Raw genomic sequence first — 13,781 nt, 5'->3', positions numbered from 1 at the left:
GTCAGTGATGAATGGCGTTGAAGAAAAGGAAATCAGTAGGATTAAAGGTGGCTTTTTGTGTTCTTTAAAATACTTTGTCAGGCACTAGTGGCTCACGCCTGTAATTCTAACTACTCACGAGGCTGTGATCCTGAGAACTGTGGTTGAGAGCCAGCCCAGGCACTAAAGTCTGTGAGACTCTTATCTCCAATTAACCACCAGAAAACCAGGAGTGGTGCTGTGGCTCAAGTGGTAGAACAGCACTGGTCTTGAGCTGAAGAGCTCAGGGACAGATCCCAGGCCCAGAATTCAAGCCCCACAACCAACAAAAGGAAAAGGAAATGTTTTGTAAATTTCTTGAACTGGATACATATAGCTTTTTTACTAAGTTTCTTAAATTTATTCTCTTTTCTTTTTCTCAGGGTTTTGAATTGTTACTATCAGCTTTGAGTGATCCCTCAGAAAGAGTAGTTAGTGCAACACATCAAGTATTTTTGCCAGCTTATGCTGCCTGGACTACAGAACTTGGTAATTTACAGTCTCATCTTATACCTACACTACTAAACAAGATTGAAAAGCTGCTCAGGGTAAGTTTTTAGTTTATTGCCAGTATTGTTCTAAGCTATCTTAAACTCATAGTGAGGAGCAGAAAGTGTCACTTCACTGAATTTTATATTCCTAGTTAACAGTTTTGTTGGACTAGAGCCAAGAAAACTAAGAAAATTTTGCTTTACTAACACTAGTGGAGAAATGGCATGATCTATCTTTGGAAATAACTGAAACATTATTCAGAAAACTAGCTCTTCCTTGACTCTCTGAAGACTTAACTGGTTTATATAATTTACCAAAATGTAGAAGTAACTAAACTCAGAATCTCTGTAGCTTTATTTCTTTGATATCAGAATTATTTTAACTGCTTATTCTACTGCACACTTCTTAAAAAGAACTAACTTTCCATTCTACTCAAGCAAAAGATTTGCAGAAAAGTTAAGGAAATGATAGAAACTTCATCTATCTACATTTTTGTTGTAAATGTTTTTTTAGAGTATAGAACATTAACATTTCTTAAATACCTATTGGGTGATATTGAGGGTAGATACTTTGGATATGAAGAATCTATTCCATTTTCAGAATTCTTGCCTCACATATATTGATTGATTTTATAGACTAAAGTATCCATTTGGCCCCAAAACCTAGGGAATTTTTAAAAGAAATATAAAATTACTCATACCTGTTGTTTGTTTGTTTTGTTTTGGTACTATGTATTAACCTTATTAATTGCACAGTGCTACTAAAAATTTCTGCAATACTTAACAGATAACAGTTATCTGTGGAGAAATTAAAACTATGTAAATAGTTCATATCTATTATTTTCTAACAGTTATTTCTAATGTAGCAATGATATCTTCCATAGATTTGAGTGCAATAAATCCTTTTGTCTCTATACTGATCCTTTGATTTATTTTGTGTTTTTCTTTCTTTGTTTCCTTCTGAAATTTCTTCACTTACGTTTTATCTATGTGTAGAAGTAATTTAAAGTGCTTTCAGTAATTGCAAATATAACTGTCACCAAAGCTATAAAAGGTTATAGGAAGCAGGAGAAGGGAAGTTGCAAGCACTTCTGCTGAGCATTTAACATGATTCCCGTGGTTCATCAATTTCTTTACCCTAACTTATAAAATTACAAAATGTGAGACAGTTTGTAGGAAAAGGGGAACCTATTTAAAAAAAATAGCACTGGAAATGACTGGTATTTGCCCTGAGCTTTCCCATATAAAGAACTATTACATTTGTAACACCTTATTGCTGTTTTTCATTTGGAATAGACCATCTCCATTAAGTGTCACACTTTGAATCCAACGAAGTGTCCATGTTTGATTCCAAGTCCTTAAGGGTTTCATTTGCCATAGAAAGGGAAAACATCACAAATTCAGTTAGCAATGTAATTTCAAAAGACTAAAATTAGCTTCCACTGCCTTATGTTTCAGGAAGGAGAACACGGGCTGGATGAACATAAGCTCCACATGTATCTTTCTGCCTTGCAGTCCTTGATCCCATCTCTCTTTGCATTAGTGCTTCAGAATGCACCTTTCTCAAGCAAAGCCAAGCTTCATGGTGAAGTGCCACAGATAGAAGGTACTGAACTTAGATTCTGGAAGGAGAATATATATATTAGCTAAAAATATATATTTGCTAAAAATTCTACAACTCACGATGCAATTAATAGAATGTATTTTGTATGTGGAATAACTAAGGTATATTATATATATACATATATATCTATGTATACACACACACACATACACATACATCTATGGCTCCATCTTTATGGGTGAGCCTCATAGTGTTACAATATTTATATTTTCCATTCTTAATCTATAGCCTTTTTTTTATAACCTTAGGAGGCTGGAATAAATGTTCCCTTCATGAATAGGTCTGAACCAATAGAAAGATTAGCTTAATAGTACAGGAAGTTTTTCATTCCCCCCCTTTCAGTTGGTAACAAATAGAGTAAGGTAAATATATTTTTCATGCTATGCCCTTGATAGAAAGGAATACAAGTATATGTAGTCAAATTTTCTATTTTTGCGCAAGTGAAGTAAGCCAGACTCAAAGGAACATAGGCTCAATGGTTTCCCTCATTTGTCATAATCAGGAGAAACCTTGGGCTCTCCTAGCAGAGATTTACAATAGAGCAAAACCTAGATACATAAGGCCATATAGTATGACATTAAATGAAAGGACCTCCAGGATATAGAAACAAAAGCCATATAATGAGTGATTGTTGTCCTGAATGTACTATGTTGTCTCTCATGTCTTTTGCTGTCCCTTGGTTATCTCATGGTTACAGTATTTTACCTTGTTGTCTGATATATTGTATATATGTGTATTTGGTTATTGAAATCGGATAGGTAAGAGGGGAAAACAAGATGAGGGGCGGGGGGGGGGGAGGAAATGGGGTCCAAGACATGAGAAAGGGTATCACTGTTTGTGAAGTAATGCACCTTCTATCTGCTGAATATAATGTAACCCTTCTATTAATTACAATAAAAAATATATGAAAATTTTTTTCTGTTTTTTCATAGAAAGAATGTTAATTTTCAGAAACACATAAGATTACTAACAGAGGCAGGTAATTTCTTGTCACCACAGGTAGCCAGTAAGCGACCTTTGCTATGTGGCACGTGTTTGACCACCTCCCACTGTCCCTAGACCATAGGCATAAAGGGCTATATATAAGCTTATGGGTATGTATGAAATACATTTGTAGATGTTTTCAGATTTGTGAAATTACCTGTGTTTTTATTGTCTACTGATAAAGAATTATGACATTAAGAACACTAATAGTCAATGTTTTTAGAAGTAAAATTTTTATTTCAAGTAAACTGATTTTACTATATTCTTGGAGCTATGAAGTAGTGTTCAAGGAGACATGAAGCCACAGGATAAACTATTATGTATTATTGAATGTCACATTTATGTAGAAAATAAACAGTGAATGAAGTGGAGTTAGTTTAATGCTTTGCAATATTATTGGCTAGATGCTGGTGACCCGCACCTATGATCCTAGCTATTCAGGAGACTGAGATTTGAGGAATGTGGTTAAAAGCCAGCCAGGCAGGAAAGTCTCAGACAGTCATATCTCCAGTTAACCAGCAAAAAGCCAAAAGTCAAGTAGTGTAGTGCCAGCCTTGAATGAAAAAGCTAATGGACAATGTCCAGGCCCTGAGTTCAAGCACCAGAACTGCTCATACACACACACACACACACACACACACACACACACACACTGATATTGTTGAGTATAATAAAAAAGTCAAACTTCTTAAGATATGTATAATTTGAAGGTAATACTTCTTAAAGCACTCACAGCTATCTACTTCTGATTCTCCCACTTTATTCATGAAAGCCTCTCCTGTCTTTCTGATTTTCTCTCTCCCTCTCTCTGTAAGTATGGCTATATTTGTTTGTTTCAGCTGCCTCAGGGCTTATAGACTAAATAGTTTTACAACAGAAATGAATTAACTCCCAACTTTGAAAGCTAGAGTTCTGAGATGGAGCTGCAGGACAGTAGGTTCCTTGACATCTGTGAGGGAAGAGCTGTTGCATGTTGGTGTATCTCCCTGGGCTTCTGGCAGTTTGCTAGTAGTCTGTGACATTCCTTGACTTGCAAACAGATGGCCTTTATCTTTATCTTAATATGACACTCTTGGTATTTTTATGTTCTTTGTCAGATAAAGAGTCTGCTCAATCCAGTATGACCTCAATTTATCTAAACTTATCCATAGAAAAATCTTATTTCCAGATCTAAGATGTTGGAAGGATAAGGAAAATTCAGTTCTGCTTATACTTATTATCATTTCTTTACTTAACAAATAGTCATCGTCTATTGTTGCCGTACACCTAGTAGAGATCAGATAACTTTTTCAAAAGAATTCCTTTACCTTTCTAAATATATTGCCTCTTCTTGTGATTGTCTCATAATAAAAGTAATATTTTGTTTTCAGAATTTAACAGTAGCTTGACTTTTAACAGTAGCTGTAAATGTTAGTAATATTCTCTTTGAGAATAAAGATTTATCATAACCTCACTTAAAAGAAATCCATATCTGTATTTATATGTTTACACATAAATGTGGTTTGGAATATAGTTTATTATGAATGAAGATTTGTGTTTTCATAAATGATGATGATGCATACAAATGATTTTATTAGTAAGGTAGGTATCTCACAGTATTCGCTAATTTTCAGGTCATGCACTGTTTTATTTTGTGTGTGTGTGTGTGTATGATCACACTGAGACTTGAACTCTGGGTCTCTTGCCCCTTGCTTAGCTTGACTGTTTCATGTTCGTATATTTTGCTTCTGTTATTTATAGTGACCAGGTTCCCTCGGCCTATGTCACCTCTTCAAGATGTATCTACCATTATTGGAAGCCGTGAACAGTTGGCGGTGCTACTCCAACTTTATGATTACCAGCTAGAACATGAGGGTACAACAGGCTGGGAGAGCTTACTATGGGTTGTCAATCAATTGTAAGTTTCTACTCGATGTTCATTTGATATACCTAAGTCGGTTTAATGAAAAGTAATTCTTAAATAGCTTTTGAACTGAGGGCACAATTGCTTATTAAAATAAATGTTTTAATAATTTTTGCATGCAACTTGTCATCATCATCACTAGTGAACTTTATTGGGAGATGAGATTTCCACCATTGTATGTTTAATTTCTGATCTGGGAAAAAGTTGCCTCTACATTTGTCAAAAGTACCAATCTGCTGCCTTGTTTGTCCAGTGGTGGTGATGGGTTCTGATACTATATCCAGATATCTCATTGTGGAGGTTAACTAGATGCTATGTTGCTAAGCTATTGTGTGAATATTGAATCTGTGAATTTGATTGCTATTAATTCCATACTCAAATCTGTCAGGGATTAATATTTTTATGACAGTTAAAATGTGTACAGTAGAAGGTAATCTTAAGATCTTTTGAAAGCATTTCACTTTCTTTCAAAGAACAAAATAATAGAAGCTGTTAGACTTGCATTATTCCAGAAATTGGCATGGAAACAGTAATTTATATATATCCCCCTGCCTATTCTTCTTTCTTTTCATATTCAGGTTGCCACAACTTATAGAAATAGTTGGCAAAATTAATGTTACTTCAACTGCCTGTGTCCATGAATTCTCCAGATTTTTCTGGCGCCTTTGCCGGACATTTGGCAAAATTTTTACAAACACTAAGGTAACAATTTGCATTACATGTTTTCTTATATGCAAGAGACAGAAATGTAATAATGTTAATGCTGTAACAGAATGAAGAGCTTGAGCCCTCTCTTTCTCTTAATAGAATGTTGTGATAAATAAAGAAAATTCTTAGCTTTATTGACTTTTTTAGAAGATGATTTCACTTTGAGTGTAATATGTAGCCAGCCTTTAATAAAAGATTTATTTGCTCTGAATACATCAAAGATTTTCACCATAGGAAGTATCAGCTAGGGACCACCTAGTCCTTTGACAGGTTCTACCTAGAGCTAGTTGCTTGACAGAGTTTGGTAGAAACTTGAGGTAATTTTGGAACCTGGCAACTTTACAAAGTTTGCTGCAAGAGTACCACCTTAGGAATAGCATGTACACAGATAAATTCATATTTCATTTACTACCAAAATATAATTTGAGCCAGACTTCTGTATGGCTCAAGTTGTAGAGTACCAGGAGTGAATGAAGAAGTTGAGTGAAAAGGAAAGGCACTGACTTCAAGCACCAGTAGCAGGAAAAATATAAAAATATAAAAATGTTGGCCTAAATATGTTATGTAGTTATTAAAATTGAACTGCCCTTAGATTCCAATTTCTTAATTCTAATTAATAGCATGCTCTTTAGTTCTTTAGGTTTAATACCAAAACATTAAAGTGTGGTACTTGTGGCTCACACCTGTAAGCATAGAAAGAGAAGTTATTTCATCACCATGTTTGGTTCTATAAAATGGTAGATTTAATATTTAATAGTAGGCTTCCACTCAGTTTAAATTGAACATGTAAATTAATATACTTGGCTATAGATGAGAAAGCAAAAGCTAAATCTTTATATAACTGTAGGAAATGCAAAACTAAGTATATACTTTAAGCAAGTTGGAGTGGGAAGGTCACTTGAACATTTTACACTGCTTTTCCTCAGTTGTCTGAAATCTGTGATTAGCCCTAAAGATAAAAATATTGAAATGAGCATTGGCTTAAAATATTAACATCCTCTGTTATTTGAATTCTAAAAAGTTACAGTAAACAATTAAAATGGATGTCATGTGATAAATATGTTAGCTGTAAAGGTCCTAAGCTAATAGAATTTCCATTTCCTTTTTTTAAGTATATATATATCAAATGCTAGATATATTAACTACTTAATTATATATGTAGATTATATGTCAATATACATAAATATATAATTACACACATGTATATTATGTATACTATAATAAATATAATAAATGCATAATACATACATGTATAGTATAACATATACTATATGTATCTATAGTATACAATTAAATACATACCCTATGTATTATATATTATATATAGTATAATATCGTATATAGTATATATAGTATAATATGTAGTATATGGTGTGTAATATATGGTATATATAAATACATAGTATATAAATATGTAATATCTAAATAACCTTTTTATCAACAAGTTCAGTTTTTTTGTTTTGTTTTGTTTTTGTGGAGTAGTGGGGCTTGGACTCTGGCCTGAGCACTGTCTGGTAGCGCTTCAGCTCAAGGGTACTGCCCTACCCCAGGCCCTGGGTGTTATCCCTGCACTCTTCAGCTCAAACTTCGAGTGCTTGAGCCACAGAACCACTTCCAGTTTTTTAGAGATTAGTTGGAGATAAGAGTCTCACAGACTTTATTGCCCAGGCTGGCTTTGAACTGCGATCATCAGATCTCGGCCTCCCGAGTAGCTAGGATTACAGGCGTGAGCCACCATACCTAGCTAACAAGTTCAGTTTTAAAAAAACATTACTTTTAAGCATTTTGAATCATCTTGGAAATTTTAATTTAGGAAAAACCAAAGGGTGGTCAGAAAAGAATTGCTGACCTGAATTGATTTTTATCCTTAAAGGTGCTGTTTTCAATAGCTTAACTCTTTATTCTAATAGTCATAAGAATTAATTCATTTCTGATCATTTCAGTAGTCTTTAAAGCAAAGTAAAAACAATACTGGCAATAGGAAATATTTTGTTTAATCATTAGATTAATTCATTAGACTTGAGACTTGAATTTTTCTTTTTGGGTTGCTTAGGTAAAACCTCAGTTCCAAGAGATTCTAAGGCTGTCTGAAGAAAACATTGGTAAGTTTGTGCATTACTATTTTGAAAAACAATTTTGCCGCTTTATTTACAGAAAAATAATTATTCAGTTATGTAAATTACATAAAATAGCAAGTAAAATTGAAAATAAAAATTTGTGTTTTGTTGTTCTTAGTTTTACCACTGTAAAACATAGTTTTTGCAGCTTGGGAAATTTTTTCCTTTTTTGTATTTAGTTTTGTCTTTCAGTTTTTATTAGTTTTACAAATTGCATTGTATCTTTAGCTTTTGCAATATGAGCAATATATATCGCTATCATTATGATTGTAAATATCATCCTTCATTGTAACCAGTTTGATCCAAATTTGAGCTTCTCAAACCAGGTACTTAAATCCAGGGAGTTGTGAAGTGATATATTCAAGATAATGAAAATTGTAAAATAAACATCATCAAATAAATAATTCCCCATTTAAAACTTCAGAAAAATAAATTTAGGAAAACACTGAAGCATAGGAATATAAGGGAAAGAATAACACATAAGAAAAACAATGAATAGACCTGGGTTCAATTCCTTGGTACCACATACACAGACAAAAGAGCCAGAAGTAGTGCTGTGGCTCAAATAGTAAAGTACTAGCCTTGAGGGGAAAAAAGCCCAAGGACAGTTCTCAGGTCCTGAGTTGAAGCCCCAGGACTGGCAAAAAGTTTAAGAAAAACAATGACAAAATGGGTGTAAAGAAACTTCAAGTTACTCTCCCCTCTATTAATACTTTTATCTCAACTGTATTAATAGTTACAGTATCATTGGCCTAAGATATTGTTCGTATGTAGATCTTGTGTCCCTGTGAGTTTTTCTAGTTTTAGGAACAAATTATATAAAACATTAAGAGGAATGTATCTTCCTTCCCACTCTTCTTAATATTGGTTGAGATTGAGTATCTAGATTTTTTTTTTTCCTAGCCATGGGACTTGCAGTCAGGGTCTGGGCACTGTCCCTGAGCTTTTTTTTGCTCAAGGTTATTGCTGTTCTACTTTGAGCCTCAACCCCACTTCTAGTTTTTTAGGTGTTTAATTGGATATGAGTCTCACAGCCTTTTCTCCCCAACCTGGCTTTGAACTGTGATCCTAAGATCTCAGCCTCCTGAGTAGCTAGGATTATAACCTGGCAGATAACCATTTTATCTATCTTAATGATTTTGACTTAAGTAGTCTAGAAAACACTGTTGGCTGTCCATAGCAGTAGCTGGAGAGTAAAATATGAGTTTCTTTAAGTTTGAAAACATTCATGAGAGTCTTTTATTATTTTGTTTTTTAGAAAAGTGTTTCCTCAAAGGTTGTTCTTAACTCTTTGAATGGTTGATATTTGGGGTGCCAAATTGTTGGTATTGTAGATTTGTTGGTTCTGAGTTAATGCTTAAATAACTTGTAACTTTTTAATTTATTAGTGAGCTGTGACTGTTAAATTGTATTCATAGGAAGTGATTGATAATCCTCTTATGTGCAGTTGTATCTGTCCATGAGTTTACCCTTACTTACGTTCCTTATGTCAGGCTTACTTTTCTGTTGTTATCTTTGTTATACTCACATAACATCTGTAGTTCTCCAAAGAAAAATTTATTTCCAAAAAAGAAATCACACAAATACTAAGTAAGGTGAACAAAAACTTTCTTTGGGGCAGTTAAATATATCTTTTCAACTCAATTTCATTATAATTTAAAACTATGCAGAAATAGAGATAGAACAACAACAAAAATAAGAATGTCGAAGCAAATCTAAGATACCCAAAGTAGTGCCTAATGATCAGGAAGTAAGAATCATTGGTACATTAGCTGGGTGCAATATGGCTCACATCTGTAATCCTAGCTTGCGTAGGAGGCTGAAATCTGAGGATCAAGGTTCTGAGCCTACCGGGGCACTACAAAAACCTTGAAACTCCAATTAAGCACTAGAAAATGGGGAATGGGGCTGTGGAGCAAGGGTAGGGTGATAGCCTTGAGCAGGCTCAGGGACAATGCCCAGGCCCTGAGGTAGGGCAGTAGCCTTGAGCTGAAGAGCTCAGGGACAGTGGGGACAGCACCAAGACCCAGAGTTAAAGCCCCATGAAAAAAAAGAATTATTGGTACACCGTTAATGTTACCTTATTATCATCTTTGGAACTATGATGCTATAGAAGTAAGCCTGCCACTGGGCACATAGAATAGTTAGGACTTTTCCCCCAGACCTATTTTATCTGGCATGATTATCCCTTCCTTCATAAAAACTATCAGTGCTCTCTTGCTGAATTACTGCAAATGTAATAGTGATTCTGTATTTGAGCAACTGCTGAAAACTATGGAAAACCTAATATCTGAAAGCAGGTTAAATAAAATATAGCTGTGTGCCTGCTTTCTACCATCTCCTTTGAATCTAATAAAGCAGTACAATTGAAAGCATAGACATTTAGAAAGACCTCGCTGTGTAATCTCTTGGGAAACCCAAAGAAAGCTCAAATTTTTGTTATAGAAATATGAATTTAGTATCTATTTTGCTATTAAATTTTTCTCATTTTTCAGATGTGTCTGTTAATGACCTTTGGATGCATTAAAATGTATTTTAACAAAAACCAAATACAGAAAATATGTTTGATCACAGGGTTTTCCAGAATAATAATTATAATTTTAATTACATGTTACTCTGTTTGCTCTTAAAACATACTTGGACTTTTAAAAAATATTTTAATAATTTTAGATTCCTCAGCAGGAAATGGGGTCCTCACTAAATCTACAGTCCCCATTTATGCAACAGGAGTCCTTACGTGTTATATTCAGGTAAGGGAAGTTTTCTTATTCTCTAATAAAAGCACCTTATATTTAGAAAATACCTAGTATTGTGTATTCTTTCTTTTTTTCCGTTAATACAAAGGATCAGATTTACAGAATAAATAAATAAGAACATGTCTTTTTGACATGTGTTTTTGTTGTTGTTGTTGTTGTTTTGCCAGTCTTGGGCTTGAGCTCAGGGTTTGAGCACTGTCCTTGGACTGTCTCAAGGCTAGCACTCTACCACTTGAGCCTCAGCACCACTTCCAGCTTTTTGCTATGTATGTGGGGTACCGAGGAATCGAACCCAGGTCTTCGTGCATGCTAGGCAAGCACTCTACCACTAGGCCAAACTCCTGCCCACATTGACATGTGTTTTTAAAGAGATAAAAACCTTGTATCTTATCTGTGAATACTTGGAGTTTTTAAAGATAAGGATGCCTTAGCATACTACAAAATACTTAACAAATTGAAGTGATATTACAGACTATCACTGTTTTAGAGAGCACAAAATAGCAGTTTGAATTTTTCTTGCTAAATACAATGTTTTGTAAATTACATCTATTCCATCTGGCTTACAAGATACTAACGAAGTGTCCAACCTGGACTTGTCTCTGGCTGGTCACTGCCTATGTCTTTCACTATGTTGACTGCCATTTTTTTCCATATATTTTTTATTGTATTTAATAGAAGGGTTACATTATATTCACCAGATAGAAGGTGCATTACTTCACAAACATTGATACCCTTTCTCATGTCATGGTCCCATTTCCCTCCCCCCACCCCCGGCTCATCTTGATTTTCCCCCTTCCCTATCCAATTTCAAATAACCAATTAAGCATATATGAAATATATCAGGTAAATATTGTAACAATGTGAGACAACCAAGGGACAGAAAAGAGATGAGAGATAACATAGTACATAAGGACAACAATCACTCATTATATGGCTTTTGTTTCTATATCCTGTTTCTATATCCTTACATTTAGTGTCATATTATATGGCCTTATGTGTCTAGATTTTGCTCTATTGTAAATCTCTGCTAGGAGAGCCCAAGGTTTCTCCTGATTATGACAAATGAGGAAAACCATTGAGCCTATGTTCCTTTAAGTCTGGCTTACTTCACTTAAGATGATTTTTTCTAAGTCTTTCCATTTCCTTACAAATGGGGCAGTGTTGTTCTTTCTGACAGCAGCATAGAATTCCATTGTGTATAAATACCACATCTTGTTGATCCACTGAGGGGCATCTGTGTGGGTTCCATATCTTTGCTATGGTAAATAGTGCTGCAATGAACATTGTTGTGCTAGTGGATTTAGTATGTCCTTGTTTCTGGACGATTGGGTAAATGCCAAATAGTGGAATTGCTGGGTAATAGGGGAGTTCTATGTTTAGTCTTTTGTTGACTGCCATGTTTTAAATATGCTGCATCCTTCCTCTTTTCAACTGTTTCATTAATCTGTCAGTCCTTTATCTCCACCTCATTCCTAAATGACCAAGATAGAAAAAATAGTGGGCAATAATCTGAGTGTCCTCAGAGATCTTTTGATGTATTCAGAAGGAATTAATTGTTAACATTTTATACCCTTGTGACAACTTGATTTTAACTTACTATTATTTTCCTGATATAATGTCCAATTTCCTTTCCTTTAGACTCAGGATAACTAAGCATGGTTTTAAAAATTAAAGAACGATCTAGTGGCTCATACCTATAATCCCAGTTACTCAGGAACCTGAGATCTCAGTTTTGTGGTTCGAAGCCAGCACAAGCAGAAAAATCCATGAAACTCCTATTTCCAATTATCGACTATAAAGCCAAAAGTGGAGCTGTGGCTCAAATGAGAGCTAGCTTTGAACAGAAAAACTCAGGGACAATATTGGACCCTGAGTTCAAACCCTAAGACTGGCATAATGCATTAACCAATCAGTTAAAATAAACTAATTTTATAACTTTTTTATAATAAAAAGACTTAATTCTAATTTTAAAAATGAAGGTTTGAACATGCAGGTTTTTGGGGGTTTTTTTTGTTTTGGTTTTTTTTTTTTTTTTTGCCAGTCCTGGGCTTGAGCTCAGGGTCTGAGCACTGTCCTTGGACTTTCTCAAGGCTAGAGCTCTACCACTTGAACCTCAGCACCACTCCGGCTTTTTTGTATGTATATGGTACCGAGGAATCGAACCCGGGCCTTTGTGCATGCTAGGCAAGCACTCTACCACTAGGCCAAACTCCGGCCCCAGGTTTATTTTTAATCAAGAAATACTAATAGCTGGACCGGTGGCTCACACCTGCATTCCTAGCTACTCAGGAGGCTGAGATCTGAGGATCAAGGTTCAAAGCCAGCCTGAGCACTAAAGGACCTGAGACTTTTATTTCCAATTAACCTCTAGAAAACGAGAAGTGGGGCTTGGCCCAAGGGGTAAGGTGGTAGCTTTGAGCTGAAGAGCTCAGGGACAACACCCTGGCCCAGGGGTAGGGCAGTAGCCTTGAGCCGTAGAGCTCAGGGACAGCACCCAGGCCCAACCTCCATGATTCACAAGAAAAAAAGAAAGGAAAGAAAAGAAATACTAATTGTTCAGCAGGTATATAGTATTTTAGCACTAAGATGTTGTAAAGATAATTTCTTGGGTATTAGGAAGATAATTGTTTACTACTTGATATTTTAACTGTGTAAAACCAAAATTTATGGAGTCTAAAATTTTAACAAATTACTGTAGATATTGTGACTAAGGAATTCTTACTTTGCTTCATTTTTTATTTTAATGTAAACATAACCACACAAAGCTAATGCCCATCATTACTGAATCAAAGAAGATGGGAAACCTTTCCTCATACCATTGTGATTATTCCTATGTTTAATAAATATCTTCAATTAGTTTTCTAATGAAGGTATTTTTCCTTGCTTGATAGCATTTTCTAATTATAGATAGGCAATTATGGCATTTAGTTGTACTTGGTTACTTGAAAATTCATTATCATTATTTTTACTCTGTAGGAAGAAGACAGAAAACTGCTGGTTGGATTCTTAGAGGATGTAATGACCCTACTCTCATTATCTCATGCTCCTCTTGATAGCCTGAAGGCTTCTTTTGTGGAACTAGGGTAAAAAAGACTAATTACACAGTTACCATGTTTTCCTGATGTGAGGGGTTTGTTTTGTTTTTTGTTATTTCTTGGTCTTGCCAAGAATATTCTTGAT

The 13,781-nt window shown here is 34.8% G+C and overlaps 1 protein-coding gene across 10 annotated transcripts in view; it reads left to right on the top strand.

Annotated features, from left to right (window-relative positions):
• Relch (RAB11 binding and LisH domain, coiled-coil and HEAT repeat containing) overlaps window positions 1-13,781 on the top strand; it is an 87,719-nt gene that overhangs the window by 50,905 nt on the left and 23,033 nt on the right. For 8 of the 10 annotated variants that reach the window (XR_016538811.1, XM_090353000.1, XM_090352999.1 and 5 more), the window contains 7 exons: window positions 402-566; window positions 1,968-2,115; window positions 4,858-5,014; window positions 5,599-5,722; window positions 7,782-7,830; window positions 10,516-10,595; window positions 13,578-13,684. Coding sequence is in view for 9 of the 10 variants with exons in the window: in XM_090353000.1 (XP_090209126.1) it covers window positions 402-566; window positions 1,968-2,115; window positions 4,858-5,014; window positions 5,599-5,722; window positions 7,782-7,830; window positions 10,516-10,595; window positions 13,578-13,684 (830 nt within the window). In the remaining variant the exon portion in view is untranslated. The remainder of the gene's footprint in view (window positions 1-401; window positions 567-1,967; window positions 2,116-4,857; window positions 5,015-5,598; window positions 5,723-7,781; window positions 7,831-10,515; window positions 10,596-13,577; window positions 13,685-13,781) is intronic. The other 2 variants (XM_090353002.1, XM_090353001.1) reach the window with 2 other exon arrangements.

The sequence above is a fragment of the Megascapheus bottae genome, chromosome 19 (assembly GCF_031878675.1).
Source record: "Megascapheus bottae isolate mThoBot1 chromosome 19, mThoBot2.hap1, whole genome shotgun sequence".
NCBI classification, from domain to species: domain Eukaryota; kingdom Metazoa; phylum Chordata; class Mammalia; order Rodentia; family Geomyidae; genus Megascapheus; species Megascapheus bottae.
The sequence above is the reverse complement of the archived record's forward strand: the minus strand, read 5'-3'. Positions and strand labels throughout refer to the sequence as shown.